This window comes from Mchenga conophoros, linkage group LG8, assembly GCF_057382185.1.
Source record: "Mchenga conophoros isolate Kocher_MC1m ecotype Shallow Benthic linkage group LG8, M_conophoros_male_GT1.1, whole genome shotgun sequence".
Classification (NCBI taxonomy): Eukaryota; Metazoa; Chordata; class Actinopteri; order Cichliformes; family Cichlidae; genus Mchenga; species Mchenga conophoros.
Genome location: NC_140533.1, coordinates 11,907,416 through 11,934,513, shown reverse-complemented (window position 1 = coordinate 11,934,513; position 27,098 = coordinate 11,907,416). Strand labels below are relative to the sequence as shown.

At 42.1% G+C, this 27,098-nt stretch overlaps 1 protein-coding gene across 7 annotated transcripts in view; it reads left to right on the top strand.

The window, feature by feature from the left end:
* The window catches only part of raraa (retinoic acid receptor, alpha a), a 143,302-nt gene that overhangs the window by 43,076 nt on the left and 73,128 nt on the right, over window positions 1-27,098 (top strand). For 6 of the 7 annotated variants that reach the window (XM_085284121.1, XM_085284118.1, XM_085284115.1 and 3 more), the window contains one exon: window positions 20,602-21,435. In XM_085284121.1, coding sequence (XP_085140247.1) covers window positions 21,282-21,435 — 154 coding nt within the window. In that variant the 5' untranslated portion in view covers window positions 20,602-21,281. The remainder of the gene's footprint in view (window positions 1-20,601; window positions 21,436-27,098) is intronic. The other variant, XM_085284117.1, reaches the window with a different exon arrangement.

Below are 27,098 nucleotides of genomic sequence, written 5' to 3'. Positions count from 1 at the left end.
CTGCTTTTTCTTCTTCGGCCCTCCAAATTACTTACAGCTGGACCGTCACTCTGACGGGCTTCATCTGCCTTGCATTATTAGGCTGTGGAGACACTTTACAGGGTATGGCGAATGTGTGTCTGTGTCCAGCACCTTGTCCTACTGGCAAACTGTGTTTCATTCAATGTGTTTGTCAGATTGTTTTATGATACTTCAGTTCCAAATCATATCAAGCAAATCTCAGTTTAGTTCCGGCAGAACTGGTTGTCTGAGGGTTGAATTTGTTATAAATAAATGCATTTTCTGCTCTCTATTTATATAAGAGTGGTAACGTGTAACAGCGGTTTTGTTTTAAATAGGATTCGAAGCAGTGAGGATTTCTATGGCATCAGGGATGAAAGAGCCCCCCCCCCTCCCCCCACAGAAGCAGAAACTTCATAAAGTTAATGTACAAAGATGCAGTGCCACGGATCTCTGTGTTGTGTGGGGAAGGAGCATGGGAGTGAGCTCACTGCACTAAGGATGTTACCTTAAAATGACTTCTGTATGGGTGTTTGTATGAGGCACAGGAAACTAGGGTTTCATAAGTCTTGCATGAGCAAATCAGTGTCCTTACTAAATCTTCAACTTTCTCTGGCCACCACTCCCTTAAGCGAGAGAAACAGAGAGAGGGAGAGAAAACTGTATGCATACTGAATGAAGGGAAGCTGAGAGTGGCCTCGGGGAAAATGAAAACAGCAGCTATTAGCATGAAGTGATGGTGGTGGGTGGGGGGAAGGCAGCGCTAATCCACTGGTACTGGAACACTGCGGTACTGTATGTAGCATTAGATATTTTTGCTGTTATGAAATCCCCCCTGAGGATGGATGTGATGTTGTAAACTCACACGGGATTTCTGGCCCTCGAGGACTTAAGCGTATGATGTGTTTACATGTACTGCATACGTTTGTGTATAGATGTTTGTGTAATTTATTGAGGTTGTGCAGACATGTGACTACCTGGTCGTGAGGGGAGAAATGAGTATTACCCAACTGGTTGTGAGTAGTTGCTGGAGGTTGATGGCAGTCGCTGGGAAAGTGATTGCTAAAGACCCAGTCACACAGGCCTACAGGCCGGGTCATGACCCCTTGGCTACCACATGTTAGTAAGAAAAATGTGTATTCCTCAACTGTTTGGCAAAAATCTCTGTAATTGCTTTGGTTACTAGCATATTGCTGCAGTTATGGTTTGAATGGCAGGCTTGTCTATAAACATTGTCCAGTTACTCTCTGAGTAGGGAAACAAAGACAATTGTGCCTTTTGAAAAACCACAAAACTTTTAATTTGAAGGTAAAGCTTCTCCGTTTTTGGTTTGTGTTGCAGTTTTTTATTGTTTTATCAGAAATAGTGTGATTTCTTTTTTTCTTTTTTTTTTCTTTTATTTATTTATTTATTTTTTACTTATTTTTGCATGTTTCATTTTGATAGTAATTACATTTTAATTATTGTTTAGCACTTTTGTGTCTTTTAAAGCAATATATAAATAAACTTCACTTACTTAATGCCGTAACCAGTAAGGAAATACACATTTTTTTTGCTAACAACTAGTGGCTGTTAGCATGTCCAATATGTTGGACAACTTTTAAGCAATGTGTACACAACATCGCGTGAGAAATCTCAATACACTCACTGATTTCCTTGTGTGCATGTGTGTCTGGGTGTGTGTGGGTGTTAGCCAGTTCCCGTTGCCTAACAATGTAACTAACGACTGTCTCACTTTTCTGTCCCATCTTCTCTTAACTTCTACTCGCTGTATCTTTTTTTTTCAAAGGGTGAGGCTGTTGATGTCCTCCTCCTCCTTTCTTGCTGCCCCTTTAAGTTATGGGTCACTCTATCATTAAAAGCATCGCTTCTCTCTAAAGAAGCTCGCGTGTATTATTCAAACTTGATCACGAACCCTCACATCATTAAATAAGGGACCAAGCTGAGTTCTCTCTATCACTCAATGGGAGATAGGTAGGAGGTAATAGCACAACATAGTTTCAGAGTTTCCCTGCATACAGCATGTATGGTGTCAAAGTAAGTATTCCCTCCTTTGTTTTCCTTGAAGGCCCCCTATTAAGTGTATTTCCTAACTCGTGTTGCACAACGAGCACGCTTTAGCAATATCCTGGACAAATACGAACAAGAAGAGCATTTATTTCAAGCCCACTCTGCCCTCCAACCGAGGCTCAGAGAAAAATTTTCAAGGCAACCAGAACGACACTTTGCAGCTACAAAGAAGCAAAGTGGGGCAGCGAAGCCTGTAAATATGTGGCAACTTTCTCTGAAGTTTATCTTGGCAAAGGGCAGCCCTTGTTGATGGCTCGCAGAAGTATGTGGTTGGAATTCCAGACAACACAGTATAATCGCACTTTCCAAGTCTGCCTAAATACAGTGTGGTCAAAGATTAGACATGGCCCACCTCCACAGGAGCTGTTAAGGCTTTTCTAAAGTTCACGCTTGGCTTGCCAGCATGGTTTGTTAAGAGTTGATTGTTAATTTTCCTTTGGGGGACAGAGATAGAGGAAGTTTTGACGGACAACACGAAATGCGGCTTAAACCGTAAACTGACAGGAGTTTTTAGTTCCTGTTTTGCTTTGTACACTGGTTGCTTGTTTTAAAAATTTTGGTGGTTATGCATGCAGTGATTTGGCACCGGTTAGCACTTGCTTTAGTTTTTATGGAGGTCAGTATGTCGTGCTGTTTCTTGGAGAGACTGTAAGACATGGGCATTTTAATAACTACACCCTTGATATAGCAGAAACAATGGGAAATGCAACGCTGCTCCTGCTATTTTCTCTTTTCTTTGCCTCACTGTGTTTAGATTTAGGCACAGTATGTTTGAGGGTTATGACTGCAAATTATCTACCTCCCTCGATGCAGGCTAGTGGAAGGGCAGTAATGCAAGAAACTGAGAGCATATGAACAGTTTCTGTTTGCTGAATGCTCTCCTCCCACCTCATAGTTTCATGGTGGATGATGCTGGGAGGTATTAAATAAGCTGACTGAACGGTTTGAAATGCCCTTTTATAAGATAGTGGGATGTGCCTGATGGTATGGGCTGCAGGGAAGGATTTTCTTTCTTTTTTTGTGGGGGGGGTTCATTTGTTTTCCTGGCTGGTTGCAAAAGATGTGAAGCAAGGTAAGGGAAAATGAGAGGGGGAGGAAAGGAGAAGGGCGAGGTGCTGATGGGAAATAGACGAATGGCGTGCCAGTGTCAGAAGTGGTCATGTGCTGAGGAAAGACTAGGGGAGAATGAGAGGGAGGATGGAAGGAGGGCTTGACTGATTAACCTGTTTACCTCCATGAAAATGCTCCGGGCGCCACTCTGATTAAAGTTCAGTCTTCCATCTATCATCGCCGTGGCCGGCTTGAACCTTCAGAGCTGCCGATACCAAACACTGTCAAAACGATCGAGCCTCCAACCCGCACCACCTCCACACTCCTCCAGCAACAAGCCTATTGCTCTCAGTCAGCAGCATAATTTGCATCTTATACTTGTCACTTCTTCACTTGTCAGTAAACCTTCAGTTAATCTTCTCTCTGTCACTCTTTCTTCCTCACCTGCTGAGTTTGTATGTGTGTCTGCCTTTTTATCTACTCCTTCCAGTGTGCTTCTGAGCTTCTTCCTCTGAAGACTCCCCGGGAATGGTCCTTGTGTGTCTTAGCCCGTTTCCTCCGATGATGTGCTTTCCCAACTTGAGGCTTTTAGCACCTCCAGCATAATACGATTACACCCGTTTGGGGACAGGATATTGTTAACGGCTTTCTATAAATATCCTTTCCAGTCCAGTCACAGTAGCACAGCAGCACTACAAGCGGACCTGATGCAGCGATGGGCAGAGGCGGGGGCTGCACACGGTGTTCTGGCCACTCAAGCACAAATGTTAGCCCTTTAAAAGCTTTTTGCACTGTCCTAAGACCAGACGGAAAAGTAGAAGACAGGGGTTGACAATTAGATTTGAGTATGGGCCATAATGGCTTCCTTGCAAGTGCATACGGGTGCATCGATGCAGTAATGACTGTCTGAAAGAGACTTTATTCTCTACGGAAAAAACAACATCCTCAGCCAAACAACAATAATTTGTTGTAATTTTGATCATCCGAGGAAGAAGGAAGTTGGGTAAAGTTTTGAAATAGCCTCAAAGTAACTCAGAGACCATAATGGGGATAATAAGAGTGAACATCCCATTCAGTAAGATTATTACTAGATTGTTATCTGGCAGTAATTTGGGTTTTTTGATAGTTCAGACCCAAACATGCTTCATCAACATCAGCCTACCCAGCAAAACTTGTTGGAAAGACGTCGATGATGACTTTTTCGGCCATGTAAACATCTCTGAAGTTTGTTAAAAAGCAGGAAGGAACTCTTCCTTCTCTACAGCATAGCAGCTCAATCCTTGATTATACTTCCCCTGTCCACAAGTCTGCTCTGGTCCATTTGGGTCAAAGTGACAACAATTTCATCTTCAGGTGGTGAGGACAGGGTTTGCACGTATGTCCGCGTCCCTGCCTGTTTTTTTTTTTTTTTTTTTTTGTGACCACATGGACTTGCCCATGGAAAATTTCCCTTACAATACACCAACGATGGATGCGCCCCAGGTGGCGAACTTCAAGCGGACTTCAAAGCGGAATAACAGGAATGACTGTCCAGCCTTTGGCTCTCTAGCAGTCCGTGTCCATAGCGGTGTATAATCAAGGCTTAAGTCGAGCAGCAGCTTCAAGCCCAGAGCTTCTAGCTTTGAGGTGACATTGTAAACTGCTGCATCCCTCTGATACCTTAGCATATGAAAGTTAATTTTTGACTGTCTGCAGCTTCCACTTTTGAATCAATTTTAAGCTGATTTTTAGCCGTCTTGGATGTGTACAAGCCACGTACAGCTCTAAACACGAATTGGTCCCTGTTTGTAATGAAGTTGGAAAATCTTTCAAATTGTTAATAAAAGCCCCGAAAAGGCAACTTTAAATGTTGAACTTTTTTCATCGTGCATTCCGATATAGAGGGATGTCTTTTTAATGACCAAACATATCTCAGAAAACAACATAAATGAAAGTTTAAGTTTCCAAAAACTGTGCAAAAGGTATAAATATCTAAAATCTCTTTCTTGAAGATATAAGACTCTTTATTCTCTTATTTTTACCAGTGCCAGACTGATGCTTTCCATCAGAAGAGTTTCCACAAATAATATAAACTCACAATGTTTGAGTTTACAAGAGTAAATATCCCTGCAGGGCATCAGTGATATAGTAAGCCCGGTATTGCTTATGAATAATATAAAAAGAAAAACAAACAAATGTTTTTTATACTAGACCGCATCTCCATACTACCCGTCCTGTGGTGTGGAGTCAGTCACAGTGGTAACTAATATAATATATATATTTTTCATTTTGCTTTAAATTTTTAACTGTTACATTTTCATACTGATTCAGTTAAAATGATGTGATTTTTGGATTGTTTACAATCAGCAGTTTCCCAGTAGATACAGCTTTGTTACAAATACATGAACTGTATTGTTTTTAACTTTTTAAGAGTGTAATTAATGCAAAATTTAGACGTTAAACAAAAGCTGGAAAAAAAAAACCACCAAACAGTAACAAACAAATAATAATCCGTCCCAGTTCAGATCCTGTCGTATTCCAAGAAAACCGTGAAAAAGGATTCATTCACAGATTGCAGGGAAGTATTAAAGTATTAAAAACCTCGATTTCACTCTCTCCAGTGTTCATGGGCTGCTTTTCCTCTCGCTTCTCTGCAGGATGTGGCGGAAAATTAGGTCAGTGTGTTTGATCGCGCTTTCGCCCGTTCCCAGGCAGTCATCCCAACAATTTTATTGTATAAAACACTTCTTTGTTTCCCCCTGCTCATTCTCCGTTTCTTCCCTTCGGCCTCTCTCACGTTCTGTCTCTCCTGCTGTCAGTGAAAATTGACTGAAAACACATGGGCATCAGCTTGCCCAGTTATGCCTCAGCACACAACAATACTTGGCGTTGTTCAAACCAAACGGCAAAATATAAGCAGCTTTCACCAAAACTATGCTTCTTGCTTTGGATTTTCCAAATGCAAATGGTTGCATTTGTTTGGGATTTTTAGCTGCTTGGATTGTATGGGGAGGATTTATTGTATGCATTTCACAAAGATATCAAAGATAGTAGGACATTGTTCTTAATTCTGAGCTGATCAGTGAATATGAGCATGTACATAGAGTGTTCAGAAAACCAGCTTAGAGAGTGTTATTGCTAACCCTGGGGGCAACAGGAAAGGTCTGAGGTGATTTCTCTTCAGCCCAGACAGCCTATATGGTGTTACAGCAGCCGGTGATGGACTGATTTAATCCCACTGATGCTGCTCGTAAGACACAGGAAGAGGCAAAGTTACGCGTGCATGCACACACACACCCACACCAAGTCACCCTTTAGTCATAAATGTGGTCATAATGGAGATTGTGCATGTGTGTTTGTGCGTGAGGGAGACAGAGAGAGGTCAGCAGGGCTAACCAGTCCCCTGGCTGTTCTCAAGGTTAATGTAAGACTGACAGCAGCCACCGTTAGCAACCTTCAGATGGTTTCCACCTCCTATGTGGAGAGATGATTCATCCTGGTGGCAGCAGTGCATTAAGATGTAACAGCTTACTCCCAGGTGTCACTCACCCTTTTAGACAAGAGCCTACATCATAATTTTACATTTCCTATTAACTCGTATTATCTGCGCTCAACCACAATGGTCCATTAAAGGGAATAGATGCTGCCGTTACTGCCTCATTCGCACATGTCACTCAGCTCTTGCTATATGTCGTTATTTCATGTCACGCCACTGTCTGTTAATTGAAATACCACAGGCATTGTCTGTAAGGTCCATTACTGGGGTGGGGGTTAGGGGCGAGAGTCGTTCCTAAGTGTCGGCGCGGCTTTAGGCGCGAGCTCGTTAATTTATGTTTGACTTATAAGTGCACGGAGAGGTGGGGGCGGAGGGGAGGTGGGGGTAAATGTAACCAAGAAGAAATGCGCACCGGCATGTCGAAGTCTCATCCAAGCCATTGAAAACTCATTTACATGTTAATGCAAAGTCATTAAGCAGATGCTCCTATCTAGTGCTGGTTGATGTTTACCGTCTTACTCAAGGACACTTTGGAGAGTTGTGTTGCAGAGTGAATGAAAAGAAAAAGTCTTAAAAGTTTTCAGTTTTCATTGTTTTAAGTTAAAACATTTCGTTTTTTTGTTTTTTGTTAATGATATGTTTTTAATGCAGATTCATTATATCCGATTAGCACAGCAGAAGTTTGTGCAAATTAGCGAGCAGCTTCTGCAAGGCTGAAAAGTGCAAACTGAAATGAATTTTTAAGCTTAACTTAAGAGGGAGTTATTGGTTGGAGGTACTGACGAGGATTAAATCCATGCAGCATGCAGGATTTTGCAAATAGCAGTACCAAATGGGGAAGGTTGGTGGTGATGTTCGTATGAAGAGTGATGATGTTGTTGCCTTGGTGTCAAGCGAATGTCAATCAGTCAATTAGCCAATCAATAGTCATCTTGCGAGCGCCTGAGGACACTGGGGGAAGATCTTCCTGAAACACTTGAATCAATTAGTTTTTCACCTGGGCCACAGGCTGTCACTGGGGTGTGTGATCCACTTATATCCACGTGTTTATGTTCTTTCTTTGATGCAGTTTTACAGCATTCATCCTTATTATGTGGGATTTTGTGAAGAAGTCAGTGCCTCCCTCTATTTTCTTCTTTTTTCTTTTCCACATGCTCGGATGCCAAGGCATCAGTTTGCAGTGCCATGGGAAAAAGAAAAATGATTAAATTCTGTTTTCCCCCTCATTCCTCATCCCTCATCCCTTTCAGTCCTCCTCCTCCTCGTCTCTCCATTTCTCCCTTAATGGAAAGCAGCATTCCTTGGCTGCCGTCAGCAGCTATAGCCATCCACACTATAACGCAGTTAATAGATAGGCCTGGCAGCTTATGGAGTCCATGCATTTTTAAATGTGAGTTTTATGACTCCTGAAGAGGAGGCAAGGAAAGAGAGCCAGGCATATGCTTGATGTTTTTATGTGTGAGAAGGAAAATGGAGGACAGAGGCATTAGAAAAGATTAGTATCATAATCTTGCTCGTGCTCGCTTTCACTGTTTCTCTCTCCTGCAAGGTTGTTTGTATCTGTCGTCTTTATGTTTCTGCATTGTTTGGCGGGGGGAGGGGGGCATTAGTTATATAGCTATACAGTGTGTGCATTTGGGTTGTATATGTTCCTAATCTCGCAGCTTTGAGTGGGCCAAAGGTCATTCTAGAAATGCCATTCTCATTTAGACAGTGTTGGGTTAGTGATGGATGTGTCCTAGAGAGGTCATATCAGGATGACCTGCACTTTATAGGGCTTAATCTATGTATGGACTGACCCACAAACCCCTGCCTCTACTCTTCTTGTCATATAAGCATGAAAACACATGTGCAAATGCTTTAAGTGATTGCAGTGTGCCCCACATAGTGCAACTGTAGGCCTGGTTGTTTTGCAGATGGCCCTGGTGCTAGGCTATGGAGATTTTCATTTCCCCTCAAGAGGTAAAAACTGCCTGCATGGAGTGTCATTGTGGTATGAAACGTGCACAAAAACACAATGGGCAGCATTGTCATGGAAGGCTGGTGATCCTATACTGTAGCATGCAGTTGACATGGAAATTTCAACCCAAGTCTGCACTTTAAACATAAAATGACATCACTAAGTGATCAGTGTAAGGTGAAAAAAGAAAAAAAAAAAAAAAGCCGTGCCCTCATTCATTTGAATGGAGCCAGTCTGTCGATGCAGAGGGGCTGCCAACAAAGGGGTCTCGGACAAAATGACTCAGGGTTGTCTGGCACCCGCCCTAACTTTTGCTCCAGTGTAATGTGATGTCATCTGGCAGAGGCTTCTGTAGGCCAGAAAAGCACACATGGATGTTAGATGACTATGTTTGCTATATTTCTTTCTCTCTGTTTACCTTGCAATCACCAGAATGGAAGACAAAGCAGCTGAGGATGAGATTATTGTGCAAGCCTGCCTGTAAGAATTGTCAGACTATTGTGCAATGTTTTAGTGTCTGATAAACCTCTTGCTGGGGTTGCTAGAGTCATATCGACTTTTCGATACCTTATATAAGGTATAAGATGAGAAAATGTGGTTCATCAGTATTGCTTGCTGTTGGGTTACATAACCTCTCTGGGCTAGTGTTTACAGTTCTCCACTTACATTCTCAGTGCAATCCTGTTCCTAATCTCCCTCCCAGTGTGCAATCAAACCACGCCACACTTGCAAGTTCTCCTGTGACAGCACTTGTCCACATTTCGGTTTTCATGGAAACTGATTTTTGGGTTTTTTTCCCCCCAAACTGGCTATCATTGTGAGTCATGCTTGGTGGTCACCTCTTCTCCTCTGCTCTCTGTTTCACCAGGTGAGTGTGGTAATGTCGGGGAGGGCTGGGGTTGCGGGTAGAACAGAGATAACAGGAAAAATGGGTGGAGTGAAGGAAACTGCGCTCAATCTGATAACAACTTATTGTCAGTGCAGTCAAAACAATGAAAACGAGTTTTTATCGACGTACTGCTGTTAACTTTAGGGAAACGCTCAGAACTCATAAGTAACTGGTTGTCGGTCAAGATCTGAAGCATTCCAGTCCTGTTTGGCTCAACTTGAGACTCATGAATCGGTTCAAAATCAGCACATTTGAATCATATTTATCTGAGTGTGGTTATTGTTTGGCAACAAGAATAATAGAAGTGTAGCTGCTGCATGTTTTTATGTGACTTTCTTATAAATTATTCATGAAAAATACCTTTATTTATGTGAGCTAATGATGAGCAGCAGCAGCGTGAACAAGTAAACTAGATGCAGATATCTGACCTTGACCTAAAACTCTGGGTTTGCTGATGTGGTATAAAGTCTGATCTGTTATCAGTGGCCTGCACTATGGCCTTTTTTACTGTTTTACTGTAAGTGTGAAAAACAAATGACTATACCCACACACACACGCACAGTTCTAAACACTATGCGGGATCATTCAAGTAATTGAAAAAAGCTGTCTGTAAACAAGACTCAACAAGCCTGGTGGAAATACAGGACACTTAGTTTGGTGAGTCAAACTGGCTTTTTGCCATGCATGCACGTGGACACACACACACACTCGCCTTGTATATGCACACTACTTGATATCAACTAATCGCACACTTTCACAATAGTGACTGCAGCACACAGAAACACACACTCAGACACTCCTGTGCAGAATTGTGGTCACGCATGAGTGCGTTTGATTGATTGATTGATTGGTAATTTATTTCAACATGTGAACAATATACAAGTACATTTAGAAAAGAAATGAGAGAAAAAAAATATACTATACAAATTACATACAAAAAAACATTCTGATTAATTTACATGTTGAAAGTCACACATTTGCACATTGGGATAGGAAAGTGTTAATTTGGTCAGAGTCATTTTTACTTGTACTATACTTAAAATGCTGATTATTTTTTACACCTCAACAGACCAGAATTTTTTATTATTTTTTTTAAATAAAATATCTACCTATTAATCCTGGTATTGTCTGCGAAGCTGCTGCAGGAGCAACAGACTGTTAAAGGGGGCACACCCGCTCGGAGGAACAGATCTTGTTTGATCCTCCAGTGGGCAAGCAAGCAGTATAAACAGGAAGGGGCCCTGTGCTTTAGTGCGTCATTTGCTCTCGTGTCATTGGATGTTCTGTGTTGAAATGTGCTGGAGTGTTTCACATAACATTGTTAGCCCGATATCCTGGATAGGTACACTAAGGTGACGGAGACAAAAAAGTACCAGCACAGTGGATTGAAACATCCTCTTGAGGCAGCACAGTGATGCGGATGCCTTGGCGACGGTGCACGTGTCTTTGAAGTGTTTCGACTGTAGATATACTATAGACACGTGTGTATGTCAGCGGGTGGTGGGTGTTGACTGTTCTTCTTCTTCTCAGAAATATAGACTTAATTTGTGTGAAGCCTCTTCCACTACCTGGGACAGGTTTGAAACTAGGCAAAGGAAGCCACTACACTCTCTTGCTCTCATTGTCACATACACGCTAATGTACTTGCTTACACATAGATTTGAGCTCTGCTGCTTTCCCCTTTCCAAAACAGCATTTTGTGTTGTTACCATTCAGCAGAAAAATGCACTCTGCTCTTAAAATGATTCTGACTATACAAATGGCATAACTCACTTATACTCTGAATAGGATCCGGCCAGTTTAATCCAAATTCCCGGAAAGGCTATTCACGGAAATTTATGAAAGCACTGCACTTATCTTAAAAAAATAAAAAAATAAAACACACTATATCTGTGTGTGGCACGGATTTAAAATAGTGTAGTTATTTGTGCGTCCACGTGTCCTTCAAAGAGCGCACGTTTTGTCAGATAAAAGATGCAAATGACAGAGCTTAGAAGAAGGGATCGGCAGGACAGTTACCACATGGTTTGTGAGGCATGACTGAATGGATGGAAGCAGTGTGCGACTGTTGGGAAAGAATAACATGCACTGCAGACCCCAGACCGCAGGAGGCATGACTCCCTCACCACGAGGAAACCTCAGGGCTTTCTGCTCCGTGTTCTGTTTGCTCTTTCTTCTCTCCTCATTTAGTTGTCCGCATGGTGTCTTCTCCTCTCAGATGCGCAATTGCCATATTGTGTTCTTCCTTCCATTTTTCACTTCCTCTTCCAGTTCTTCTCCCTCTCTGTCTAAATTTACTCACTTCCTGTGTCTCCCACTTCAGAGCACCTTTAGCCGTCCTTCTTGCTCTCTTCGATGGTGTGTTACCCCCACCATCACCACCGCCACACCCCTCTCGCTTGGCTCCCTTCCCTGTTTTCTTCCCAACTCTCCTTCGCTCACCTCTCCACTCTTCATATTTCATATTAGGCAATCCTTTCCATGGAGCCAGCTGTGTAAACAATAGGGACCAACCCTCCATGTTTTCTTAGAACGAGAGAAAAATGGCGGAAAAACCTGGACACAAGGAGCTCGCCACACGCCGTCCACACGGATGATCTATGGCCCTTTGTCTCTCCGACCTCCTTTGAGCTCAAGTGGGATTTTCTGGGCAGCGATGTTGGTTTTTGTGTGTGTGAGGTTTGAGTTTGAAGCGTACAGGACGGTGTTTATGCAGGTATGGGAGCTTTCTGTTACCATAGCCCCTGCAAATATCAACAAAGTTGAAACTACAGTGAGTCACTCAAATGCAAACAGTCGAGTCATCCGCTGATAAATATGCCTGCAGTTTTAGTTTTGACAGCAACTGCGTTCTCGCTGCGTATATTTCAGCGTTCTAATCTTCAGACGCTCACTTCTCCTCTGACTCATGCCTAGTTTTCGTATCGATTAACAGAATGTGATGCGAGTTTACGTCGCATGGCCTACCCATATTTAGCAGAAGCACTGGCCCATCTTACTCTTCTATCTATAGCTCCGTAATCTGTCTACACATACTGTCAGCAGCCTATTTTTAAATCAGTGTTCCCAGAAGTTGCCACTGTTCCAGGGATTCAACCTGCTTCATCTTATTTAAAGGGTAGCTTGGCAAGCAACTTTAGTTGTAGGTTTTAGTGACTTTGGTTGACACAGTTAGAGAATGTGTGTGTGTGTGTGTCTGCATCTGTCAGGGTTTGTCTGTGCGTATGCGAGCTTTGGCTGTGAGTCTGCATGCATACACGCAGGTGGGCAGATGGTCCAGTTCTGCACGGACAGCCACAGCCGCGCTCATTTTGCGTGAAGAAAACAGGCCACCGTCTTACCCTGACAAGCGCTCAGCTCGTCTCTGGGTTTTATTTTTTGGTTTTTTTTCCAGGTGCAGTGCTTGCTGGCATTTGAGATAATTAAAGGCTGACCTTTCTGAGGTGAGGCAGAAATGTCACGCAGCCTGCTCCACTGACAAGTGGATTCACCCCACAGGGAGCCTCGGTCAAAACAGCGGAGGATTCTCATCACCTTTAGAAGTGCACTTAGCACCCTTTAGCTTTCTCGCGCCACACCTTCTGACCATCATCATCGAGAAGTAGCTTCCACCTCCTGCTCACTCTCCCACAATGCATCAGCAAGCTGCGATTCTGACCGTCTCAAAACTATGCAGGTGGAAGAAGCAGCGAGGTGGATGTAATCATTTACCCTTTCAGCTACTATATATAAAAGTAGCAGTACTCTTCTGTGTGGTGGTTTGGCCAAAAAACATGAATTACTGACGACAGCACTTCAAATAATGCATCACAGGTTTTTTGGGGGGATTTTGGATGAAAGGGCCACTCATTTAGCATTTTCTGTTTGAATTAAATTCTTTTATTATTTATATAGTATCAAAACGCGTCAGCTTCCTTGCCACCTTCCTTGCCACCTTCCTTGGACGAGGTGAGAGCACTGTGAGAAAAACTAGAAGCTAGAAACAACAAATAACTTGCAGATCAGAAACTTACAGCTTCAGAGCTTAGCAAACAGGTACCGCATGGGAGAGAAGAAGAGACAAAATTCACGATGTGCAGTAGAGGTATATTAATGCACGATTACAGCTCCCCAGTGGGAAGTCCACCCAAAAGCCCAGCGCTATAACAGCTTAACTAAGGATCAGTATGGCTCAGGGTCACCTGATTGAGCCCTAACTATGTTTTAAGCCTAATCTTAATAGTAGAGAGTTGAGCGGGTTCATGTGTCTTGATCCAAAACTGGGTGCTGGTTCTGCGTGAGAGTAACCTGATAGTTAAAAGCTCTGTATCCTATTGTACTTCCAGGAAGCACGATTTAGCCTGCGCTTTGAGAACAGGGTGTTCTATTGTTATAACAGGTTATTAGAGTAATAGGTAAATCGAAACAGAGCATGTCTCATTACACTTTTGTCCCATTGAAGCCTTTTTATTAGACATTTTAAAGTGCTTTAGAATTAGAAGTAGGGTGATTAGAGCCAGCAGTCTTCCCGGATTATGTTTACACTGGGAACAATCACAGACTTCTTAGTGTGGTCAGAGAAAAAAAAAAAGAGAATGTTCTTAAGATACACAGTAAATGAGCAGCCTTCATTAATAATGTAAGTGTGTTAATGTAGGGTCTTTTAAAATGTTCTATCTGAGTTTATTTTGCCAGAATAGACTTGAGAGTGATTCCACGTGTAACCTGTTTCTGTTTACATCATAATCAGCCAGCACCCACCCCTTTCACTGGACCTCACCAAACACGCAGTCTGCTCTTTATGCAAAACCCCTCCCATCTGAGCTGGTCATATACAGTAAATGCAGTGTACTGTAGAAACTCCCCCGGGGCACAAAGATGTGCAAATGGGATTTAGCACTCAGACAAACCTCAATAATCACATGCCACACAGGCTGTACACATGAGCACACACACCGCTCCCTTATACCCACGCACTTGTTGATATATTACATAAGCATGTGTTTTTTCTTGTACACCCCTGTATGTAGTCTTCACTGTCTGAAACAAGCTCTTACAGCTCCTCTCCCTTTTAAGCCAGCTTTCTCCTGATTGGCTGCTCCTCACAAACAGAAGGTTTAAAAAGGAAACTGGAGGGGCTGCTGTGTACTAGAGATGGCACAATACCACTTTTTTATGTCCGATACCGATACCGATATCATAAATTTGGATATCTGCCGATACCGATATGAATCCGATATAGTGTTTTTTAATCAACAAAACTGTTTTTTAAATATCTTGCTGCATTTTGTATAAGTTCATACTCAAGTTTAAAACAACAACTACACTAAAGCTATTCTGTTATACCTGTATGCAAAAAAAAATATTTCATAGTTCAGCAATACTGATCAATCTAATAAACTTAGACCTACACCATCCTCCCTATAAGATAAGATAAGATAAGATAAGATAAGATAACCTTTATTAGTCCCACACGTGGGAAATTTGTTTTGTCACAGCAGGAAGTGGACAGTGCAAAAGTTATGACGCAAAAATTTCTATTCTGGTATTTTAAAGAGTACTTAGCATAAATATTAAGCAACCTAACTAATAGGGTTCCAACTCCCAGCAACAACAAAAATAAATAAATAAAAAATAGGGAACCACCCCTCACGCTCCACCTCATGATGCTTAATCGACGTAATCAACCTTAATTTGATGCAGTGTGAAAAAAAATGCACAGAAATCAATTATTTTTCAAGAAATATTAAATAGATTCAACATCTTTCTTCAACAAAATTGCAGACTGCACAGATGGTACCTTCCCAAAGTAAAAAGTACTATAGCTTACTAGGGTATATATATTAGACTTATTAGTCACTATATACAGTAATTGACTTCTATTCATTTTACATCAAATTAAAACTTTGGGTGTCAGATAATTATTTATTAAAAGCTAGACATTTTAAATGAGAATAAGAAAGAAAAGTATGTCTTTGTGCCCCCTTTTCCCTGTTATTGCCCTATCGGCCCCCCTGGCTAAACTTTGCTAGATCCGCCCCTGCACAGTTACCAGCGTCAGCTACGTAGAAAAAGATCCTCGAGTAGAAAGTAATATTAAATACATTCTAACAACAGCTGATCAAGGTTAAACGTGCTGCTGTTGTTCAGCCGCTGGTTTCCTCTTTCTGGTGCAAAGTGGGCCAAAAACAAACAAGAGACACTGACTCGCACAGAAAAGCCAATCAGCTGATCATTAAGCAGTTTCATGATTGAAGTAGCAGCAAGAAGAGGCAGTCGCTTGTTAAGCTTAACGTGGGAATGCTTTACAAACATTCAGAGATGGACTTACACACTTGCTTTACTTCTCTCGGGGATAACTTTGTCGGAGATGAAATGCCGGGTTGCTAGCGAAGCTCCAAATGCTATCCAGACCACCGACAGGTCCAGCATGCCACAGCCGCTCTATCACGTGATGCATACTGCTCCGACGTGCTAACGTTCTGAGGTGAGTTACGGCGTGTTGCAAGTTTTGTGAGGTGCTTTCGTGATATTTAATGGATCGGATTACATTTTTTATTTTTCTCCGATATCCGATCCAGTAATTTAGGTCAGTATCGGACCGATACCGATACGTAATATCGGATCGGTCCATCTCTACTGTGTACACAGCTAGAGCTGTGTGTCTGATATTTTTCCTCTTAACTTCATACAGAGCTTGGAATAGAAAAACTGCCTGTGCTTTGGATTCACAGGAATTGCTGTCGCTGACCTCATTAGTTGAAACTTTAGTTTAATATGAGCATTATCTACAGTAATGGTGTTTATATGACAGCAAGTAAGTGACATTTGAAAAAGTATAATATGTACACAGTCATATCGAACATGCTTGTTTGCACTCACACCTGACGTGCATATCCACCCACGCTGCTATCCTCATGAAAATTTTACTGCATTGTGCTTGAGTGACTTCCGTTACATGTGCCACTGCAAAGCCATACACATTTTTTGTTTAGGCCTTCACTGTTAAACAATGAAGTGCGGTGCTGTAGGGGAAGTACCTAAAGGCGGTTACAAATGTAAAAGCATATATGTAGCAGTATTTCTGTCTGCACGTGCAACAAATCACTGACATGCATGCAGCAAAGTGTTCAGAAGGTAGCAGGTGTTGTTGCGAGTAATTGAGCTGATGCAGTGTTTATGGCTGTAGAGTATTTGCTTTTGTAACCTGTTCTTTCTATGACTGGTAAAATCCCCACAATGCACTGCATACGTTTAGAATTTAGTTAAAAGAGCACTTACGGTAATCACAGGTTTGTTCTAAGATGGGTTGATCCTTTATAATTATGCTTTGTGTGGCATTATCATAACATGTGGCCTATCTTCACTAAACTCACTGGTATCTTTGCTGTGTCCATGTGCTAAGTCTTGGGGTAAAAAAAGAAAGGAAACAAAAAAATGGTGTCTGTGTTACGCTCTAACTCTGAACTCCTTGAACTTGAATACATCTATGTTTATCCACTCAACAGAATCTCACTATACGTCATGTATTCGCATTGACCATCTCCCTTGGTTGCGTCTCTGTGTTCGCTGTCCGCCCGGACCTCGTGCTGCCATTTGTTGGCTTTTCTGATTAATTCAGTGTTTTCCAACACATCCAATTACATTCTCTCATGACCTCTAACCCTTTCTTCCCTCTGCCTGCTACATGCCAAACATAGTTAAGACCAAGTGACCCAGAATGTTTGTTTATTTTTCCTTCTACTGTAAGTGATCACATACTGTACATTCCCCCTGGAGCTGGCCTCCATGCTAGATCTTGCCTGTGTGCGTTTGAGCATTTTAAAATGAGTTTGGCAGATATGGGCGAGGAAATCTTAGAAAATCTTTAAGAAGATGTACATTAATGGGCTGAGCTCTAGGCCCACAGTCTCTGTGGATTTGTCTTGTGATATGACACATCACGTTGTGATGTGTCATATCGTGTCGTGTTGTGTTATATGTAGTGCCGACGTAGGACAGTTTTTCCAATTTCATTGTACTACTGTACTATGTATGACTGTGCAATGACAATAAAGAGTTATCTTATCTTATCTTGGCTTTGCTATTGCATTACTGTTTGATGTTAGACTTTTGCACTCTGTCCATAACTGTTTTTATTCCACATCTGTCCACATTTCTGCTGTATTAATGTAGCAGATGGGTGAGTTAATTTTTTTATGTGCCATACAGAAAAATTTGGTTTCAGTCTGAGATCTTGAGCAAATACACAATAAAAGAGCAGAAACTGTACAGCATTAGGCACACGACTGTTCCCCTTCTATCTTCATCATATCGATGACCTCTCTGTGTTAGGCATATCATGCACATAAATCACTGCCTAACCCACCTGCCACAGAGATTCAAGAGCTGCCTGACAGAGGGTGGAGGAGATCAGATTGGGTGAAGTGGAGAGAATATATGCTCGTATTCAGATGTTTTAAGATGAAGTGTGTGTTATTTAACATGCTAGCCACTGCAAACACAGAGCTCACAGCTGTTTGCGAGAGTTGTGATATGTATGTCGACAGCTTTACCTGACTGTGGTATGTGCACCTCTCACAGCAGATTAGACAGGTTTTCAGGTGAGTCTCAGTTCCTCATGTAGTGGTGTGTGTGTGTGTGTGTGTTTGTTTGATCTCTTTTCCCTGTGATTGTTCTGTCCTGGCAGAGGGGATTACCCAGGTAGTCAGCTACGTTCTGCCTCCAACTGTTGACGCTTGCAAGTATGCACGGATGAGTGGAAAAATGACTGATTGTATAATGCCTTTGAAACGCTTCAGCTGCGACAATCAGTCTTTGTTTACATGCATCAGAAAATGCTTTTCTTTAGCTCTCAGCATCAGACATGTGGGCTTCGTTCAGGAAACGCTCCAATGCTCACAAACAGCGCAACATGTAAATTGTTTTTGGGATTAGCAAATACGGGGATTTAGATTATTGTTATTAGGGGTTGTTAAGTAACAAAGACAACAAAATTCACTGGTTGTATGTATTGTGTGACTTGTATGGTTAGATATGTCACATATGAGCTGGCTGTTTTGTAGTTTCCTGACCTGAACTTTATTCCCAATTTTGAGAGTAGGATGCTTTCTGTTGTTGGCAGTTTACATTCTCTAAACAGTCCAACCTAACTATGAATCAAAACACAAGTGAGCAGAAGCTTTGGCTGCCTTTAGCTCAGCCTACGCTGTTATTATCCCTGACGAAATGTAACCAAAGCCAGTCATTCTGCAGCCATGTTTATTTACTGTAACATCAGCAAAAAGGAAATGCACAACAGAGTCGGTGCAGGTGAACAGTAACATGAGGTCCTGCTTATCATTTAGTATGACTTTTTATGGCACCCATATGAGGCAGTGTAATGATAATGGTGAATGAAGTGGCCCATTTCCAGTCTATGGGTCTCCCATTGTCCCGGTGAGTTGCAGTTCCTCATTTAAAGTATCGGTTCAACGTTTGTGGCCTCCTTAGTTTATTAGATTAAAAAATATATGGCATTGCATCACTTCAGTGTGCACTTTCAGCAATGCTGTTGCATTTTACGCGATTGCAGCAAGGTTCAATGCAGAATGTATCAAGCCAGTGTTTCGTAATGCGTATTGTTGTGTTGTAGTCTGAACCAGATGCAATATCCTGATGGAGATTGTTACTATGTGACTCTTAACTATTTTTTTTAGGTCAACAGGGGCTTTAAAAGCAAATAAAACTATACCTAGCTCCCATGGGCTGTAAAGGCTTTCAGGCTCTCATGTGCTCATCTCCTGACCACCATACACACCAGCTCATTGTGACAGAATGACTGCATAGCACTTTGGCCTTGGAAGTCCAAGGCCATGTAGTCTGTAGTGAATAAACTCACATATGTTTGTAAAAATCAAAGAATCATGTGACTAAATATGTTAAGAGAAAAGAACTACTAAATAAAAACTTTCCAATTCTTAAAACTTAAACCCCCTGTTGAGTGTTTAAAACGTTCGTGTAACTGTTCATGTTCACAAACCAACTACGTTGTATACAAATACACAGAAGAAGAAACAGCACTTTTATTTGAAGTAAATAGTTGAATCAATCGCCATCTAAATGGCACTAAGATCAAATGTAGTATGATGATGATGATACAGACAGTGGGGGAACATGACAAGTAACATCAGAGTTATCTATACCAAAGTTATATGGTCTATTTTTTCACCTCATTATGTCGTCGTCCCCCCTTTCCTAAATTTGTTATTAATCTGTACATCTGTGCATGCCTCTCCTGTCATATATCCCAGCGCTTTCTGTACACCACACAAGTGGAAACAGGCACACGAACACGTCTGACTTAACCCTTCTCTCTTTACAGGAGTTCATCCATGATGTCGCGGTGTAATTCATGCTAGAGTGCTACATTCCTGCTTCATGCAAAGACACATTCCACATGCTTCTTTTCTTTCTGTGAGGCATCTGTGTGGTTCGAGTTGTTTTACTGCTCCGCATCACATCCACTGACTCATAAAAAGGTCATTATGGTTTAAAAAAAACAAAACAAAAAAAGTTTGCTCATTTTATGATGAGCTGTTTGGGATAAATGGCTTTTCTCATATCCCTGTGTATATTGTGATGCTAATGTACCATTCTATGATAATTGTTCTCCGGGTGTGTAGATGTCAGCGCGCTCTTGCCTGCTCACGCTTTCCGTGGTGATTACAGGTCTGTTTGTTCACGTCTCGCTCGTAATTTGGAAGCGAACTCTGCAGCAGGAGTCTCGAGCGGTTCCCAGAAATGCCGCCTTGGGTCTCACCTCTGGCTTCTGCAACTGGTGTAATTAGCAAAGTTTTCTTTTGCGGCACTCTCTTCATTTATGTTTTGGCTCGCCTCCCACAGTATTTGTACTCTGTCACTGTTAATGAGCGAGTGTGTGAGCGCACAAAGCTGAGAGGAGACATCACACACCCACTGCTCGCATCGCAATTTTAACACTCCATTAGATAATTAAGGCGGATGGGGTGTTTTTGTAACGTTTCAGATGAGACATTACCATTAATTAGTGTCAAAAGAAAAGCACTGTTTTGCTCAAACACTTAAGTACAAAGGGAAGTGATCTCTTTACCTTGCCACTGAAGCACTAAATGATCTCCTTTTCTCTCTCTCTCTCCTTTTCTTTTTTTTTTTTCTTAGACAGAGGCTCTGCAACTGCGAACAGGGGGCCCATTCAGGGAGAAGAGCTTTCTCCTGGCATCATGTGATCTGCACTTTTCCTAGGAGCGCTCTGCAGTTGAAGAGTGGAATGACGTCCCCGTGAAAGCATCACAACCACTAGCACCCCCATCACCGCCATTGCCGCTCCTGACTGTTGCCATCAAAGTGCACCTCTTCTTGACTCAACTTGCCTCCTGTCTTTCTCTGCCTTCATCTTCGAGATAAGGAATGGCCGCGTTACTTCCCAACGCCTCTTGCAAATAAGACCGTTTCACAATCCCAGAGAAAGGAAGGATAAAACGCTCCACATTCCTCCTTTATACTTCGGCCCCATTTTTCTTTTTTTATCTTTTGTGTCCTTAGTAACTCAGCCCTTAACACACACACAGACACACTCACCCACATACATTCGCTAAACCCAATAGGATTTTGCGGCCATTTTCAGGGCAACCTTGTGAACCTTAAGGAGATATTTTCTTTTTTCTTTTTTTTGCAAACTTTGCCTGTTGGAATATCTTCTTACCCAGCATCCTTATGGGGGATTAAATCCTTACAGGAATCCATACTGACTCCTGACTGTGGCGCTGTTGCCTCTCAGTGAGGGTTTTTTCTTTACCCCAGTGAGGTCTTTTCGTGACTTGTAGGTGGACTGAGCCATCATGGCTGGGAAGGGCAACCCGGTGCCGGGCCCCCACCTCAACGGCTTCCCCGTGCCCACCTACTCCTACTTCTTCCCCCACATGTTGGGGAGCCTGTCGCCTCCAGCCCTGCCGGGACTGCCTCTCAGTGGATACAGCACCCCCTCACCAGCCAGTGAGTAGAGTTTGAGCAACTTTTCAGTTTTCTCTGCGTTGGTTCGCATTTTGCATGTGGAAGTGTTTGATGCTCTGGCTGTTGTGCAGGTTTTGAGTGACAGGAGGTATGGAGATTTACTTTCCTTTGTGCGTGTGTCCTGGTTTCTCTGCGCCGCTGTGGCTCACAGTTTCCGGTACAGCTCGCCTGCTGTGTGTATTTGCGTACATACTCGTATGCTGGTAAAAAACACTTTCATCTCGTCCTGTTTAGATCATTCTTGTTTGAAAGGTGTGTAAGTGTGTGTTGGTAAACAGACACACACACACACCCACATGCCCATGTCGCCTCCAGCGCTGTCCTTAATTTACAAACCCACACACACGCATTGCAACGTCAACATAGATCACAAGGAAATGAGGCAGGACAGCCAGAAAGGAGCATTGTTCATTTGGGGAACACACATTTGGCAAGTGTTCCGAAAGTAAATCTCGGAAATACTGCCGCAGACAGCGTTCTTCTTATAACTTCTTTATTCAATCCATCAAAAGCTTCAGAGCGAACTGGCAGTGTTGCTTATTAAAGTAGGACTTGGTGGAAAAAGTACTTGTTCAGAAGTAAATTAAAGTGTTAGTGGTTTATTAATTCAGAAAATGGAATGGGAAATATGGTTAATTGTGAACAGTGGTAGGAAATAGAACTTCTAATGTTGAAGATTTTACAATCTTCATCATTTTTTTTTTCTCCAAACTAGTTATGTTATGTTATGTTATAGCTGTTTTTTCCACAGCTTTGGATTCAGTATTTGGACTCAGTCAGGCTCAGTCAGGGGGAACAGTGTTGGTGGGTTAGTTAGCGGTTTGTGGGTGTCAGTTAGGATAAGATATTTGTGCATGTGTCCATATGTGCGTGCAGGCTTTTCTGGCATTCAGAGGTTTCTCCTTAGTTTCACCACATTATGGTGGTGCTGTGATTGGCACTGATAGGATGAAGGTCCTGCATTCAAATCTGCTGTTATATTATATTGAAAGCTAGTTCTAATTTGGCAATAGGTGTGAATGCCCTCTGATAGACGGGTCCAGGGTTTATCCCATCTCTCACCCTGTGACAGATAGGATAGCCTCTAGCCAAAGATGCTGGCGTATAACTGCAGGAAGAAATTGTTTGTTTTTTTGGGTAAAAATTGGAACGCAAAGGTTAGCTGTGACTGAACTTTCAATACAATGTGAAAGAAGACTGAAAATGAAGATTGAAAAATGCTAGAATCAGTCACCATATATCATTGGGCAGCCATTGTGTCATTTAATCTTTAAGAATACATCACATTTTTCAAAGGTCATCCAAAGAATTTTCTCAGAGCATACTGAAGTATTTCGACCTTCAGTCTAAGACAAATACGCTGAAATAAAACAAAGTACAGGGAGAGCTGGCAGCTTTCAGAGTCTCACAGTGTTGTTGTTCTTCAGTTATGCTAATCTCCAGTAAAGGTTGAAATGACTGCAGTGGTTTGACAGATTTATCATTTATCTTAAGAAAGTCAGATTTATGCACTCTGTACAGTTTGTATACTTGATCTGCAAAGTAACTTGCAACTACAGATCACAATATTGTGAATTATAGATGATTATAGGTTGGTGGAATTACAAAGGTAATAGATATGTATGGTAAATGGACCACCACCACTGTTTACAGAACAGTAATGCGCTTGGACAATCTCTTAATGTGCTAACGTAGAGGGAGCAACAGAAACAATAACTGAAGCAATGAAGTCGGTCAGTTTGTGTGCATTAGTGTGGACAAAGCTGTCAAACCTTGTGCTCACTCGCACAGGTTCAGAGGGGGTCAGCGTATTGACTTTCTATCTGCTGGAGCTTGTGTTGGCAGTCAGGGTGGAGGGAAGTAAAGAACAGGCCGTGCCCAGCCCAGTCACTCCCACTTCCCCAATACCAGATACCACACCTCACCACATAAACTGGAGCGCTCGTCAGATTCCTCTTTTTTTCTTTTCTTTTTTTTTAAAACGCTCTTTGCAAGCGTGCATGCGTGTGTACATTCCTGCATGTGCGTCTATGCACGTCCGCGTGTGTATCCCTTGTCCCAGTGTTTGCCATGTGGGGCGGCAAGATTTCTTCCGTTTTGCCTGGACAAACATTTCCTGTCAGTAAACACTGGAGAGCCAGGGACACCACAGTTTCCTGACGTGCATGAGTACACATTCGCACATGCACACACGGACAACATAAACACAATCTTTGCCCTTCATGCTGGCTCACTTTCTCACTCGTGCTCTGCCACGCATGTAGATAACTGCAGGCATAATTCACACATGCTCACGCACGGAGCAGCAGAAACGCGCACCTCCTTCCATACACTCGCACACCACCTTCACCCCCTTTTTCTCTTTCCTCCTCCTCATCTAGCTCTCTGGCAGATCATTGCTCTCCCCCTTGTTCTTTTTCTTTCTTTTTCCTTTCCTTCCTTCCTCACCCACGCACACACTCGCGTAGCACACATAAACATCAACAAACACACACACACACACACACACACACCAGCTAAGCTCCCATTCAGTACTGAGCACTGAGGAAAGAAGAGGGGTTGCTGAGGAAGACGGAGAGAGTATTTGGAGCTTGAATGCAGGAGGAGAGGAGGGATTTAGAAACTCTTCACCTAAATGCTAATAATTACACGCATGTATGTTTACACTCATACATGTTTGAGCAAATAATGTGCTTTTCCCCCCTTTTAACTGGAAAGTTGCTTACAGCTGGCCAGATGAATAGCTTTGACCTTGTTAAAATTTTCAAGGTCAAGCTTTGTAGTTGTTAACACAGAGCTCAGTTATGTTTTAAAGCTTCATTATGTTCGCAGCTGGGAATGAACGACAGCTGTAAACAGAATGAAAATCATATCTGATGATTAGCTTGTTTCTAGATCGTCCACAGACATGACTTTGGGGTGCAGGGATTTTTTTATTAGTGCAAATGCTTAGCTGCTGTTCTTATCACCTTTGTGGCAAATAATTAGCATATTTTATAACATTATTATTTGAATCCTCGTGCATTATTTTCCACACATAGGGTCAGATTGGCCCTTGATTTAAATCAGACACACAAACTGAATTATTAACGTTTGCGACATTGTGGTAATATTGAATGCTGAAAGAAAGCATGCTTATTTTCTGCGCTTGGTATTGAAATGGACTGACTGAACCGGCTAGCCCCGGCCTCCTTTCTCATCTTGTTTCCTAACCAAGACATGTCATTCAGTTAACTCTCCAAAGAGGAGCCCTACTGGTGGTCTAGACCAATTGCAACATTTATGAACAGCAGGCTGGCGGCAGTTCTAGCTCTGCTCTGAAGACCTTTTTGGAAATGTTCTGCCACTCTATCTACAAACTGGAGCAAATGAAGTAGATGGTAATCCTTGCAGAAGAGCAAGGATTGTCGTCGTCAGCTGTAGTCGAAAGATCCTGCAGTTAGAGTCTTTCTGAGAAACTCACTGGATAAGCAGCTGATTAATATCACTCTGCAATGTTTTGTTTCCCAAAGTATTTATGAGTCAATATTTGTAGAAGAACACAGTGTGACGAGAAGCTGATTGCTACCACCTGTTTGCATCCTTAATGTGTTTTTGGTCCAGAAACACCTGCATTTTTCTTTTTGTTCAATTGCACTCTAATCGCTGATGTAAAAGACCGTCATTAGAAATTCTTGAAATGAATAATGGTGAATAAACAGTCATGAATCCAGGACTTGGCATATGGTTTAAAGCGGAAATCATTTACAATCAAAAGCTTTTCGAGTACTTTCGCTTAAAAAAAAAAAATTCTGTCTTTTCTTTCTGCTTTCCTCCCTCTCTTCACACTCCTCCGCCTCCCCTTCCTCAGAGTCGGACATCACTGAGAAAGGGGAGGCTAACTCTGCCAGTCAGCTCTGGTCTGTTGTGGGTTTTTTTTTTAGTAAACCACAACAGGCCAATTATTTGGACCAAGCACAGCAGGAGGGTTAATCTCAGCTTACAGCTCATCTCTCTCTCCCTCTGTCTTCAGATCCTGCCTCCTGGGTTACGTCTTCACATCACATTATCTGAAAATCATCAGGTTAGGTTACGCACTGGAGCAGATCAGTTTCAGATATTGATAATACATTTATAGCCTGCAGCTTTATTAGTTAACGGAATATTATGACTATGGATTGATCCCAGTCACGCAACCAGGAACTTGCACGTTGCTGTATTGAACAGTATGTGCTCATTACATGCACGCTCAAACATAGGCACATACAGCACACCTCTCATTAGTGTTTTTGATTAAATTCCTCTCACTGCAGGCCTGTATGAATATGGAAGTATCCGGCATTAACACCTGCAACTATCGATCCCGTCATTATCATTTAAGCCTTCTGCTGTCTGTCACCAAGCTCACTAACACTGTACTATTACATTAGCGCAGTGTTATGAGTGATCATAATGAATGGAGCCAGCTTCCTACCTGCTGCCGCGATGGACTAATTGGCTTTTCCCCACAGAGCTCTCTTGTTTCAGCAGCCACAGTAATTGCTTGGTACAGGAGCATTTCCTAGGATGGCTAACCCGCACCAGCACCATCTCGTTTGACTTATTAGAGGGTGAAATGGCATTTATGAATGTACTTTGGGGCCAGTAGGAGAAATACTAAAGGATATTTTCAGACCTCAAGGAAGGTTATATGTGTGTGTGTGTGTTTTACCCATCCCATTAAGCAGCCCGTTGCGGAATGTACAAACCACGAGCAAATATGGATATGGTAATACTGGGCTGTGTGTGTTGGTTTCTGGGACAGACAGGTGGTTCCTCTCTGCGATGGTGGTCTGCAGGAATCAGAGGGCCGTGTCAGTGCACTCCATGGGTGGCAAACACAAACGCACACAAGCACACGCTTTCACACACACATAGCTTGTGTGGAAGGGATAAGTGTAATGACAGTGAGAATCACCTTTTCTATCAGGTTACCAGGTGCCAGCTATTTAGCTCCTTCGGATAGACACACACAAAGACTCTTACATAGAAGCAGTACCTCTGGAGAGCTGCTTGTCATTATTGGAAAGTCATTTGAGGGGTGCCAATACTCTGACGGTGGAGACGCGGGCTTATTAAACATGGTGTGTAAAACACATCCAGCATGTCAGCAAAGCACTTGTTCACCCCAGCTTAATGACCTTGTTAATTAACTGCTCAACACTTGGAGGTTGAAAAATGAGCACAAGGACTATCCTATTCTTAAGTTTTCAAAGAAGCAATAGTCTCTGAAGGTACTTTGGGAGTAGTTAGACTAATTCAGCGGGCTTTATGGGTTATTAATATTACTTTTTTTTTTTTTTTAAAGAAAAAAAGCCATTTTCACTTTGCTTTTGTTGAGTAACAACACATTTAATGTATAACAAACTTTGTGCTACCTTGTAACGTATGATAAATTAGTGATCAATGGCATCTAAATATAGGTTCAATGAGGCGTTATAGGCCTATCCTAGTATCAAGAGCATGCACAAGATCAAAAATATCAATGGCTTTTATTGGCAGCTGCCATAATCTACTACTGATGTTTCTGTATATGATCGTGTGTTAGGGAATTCACCGAATGAGAGTGGCCTCCTTATTGTGTGTATCAAAATGAGCTTCTGGGCTTTGTTCATTAGGATTGCAAG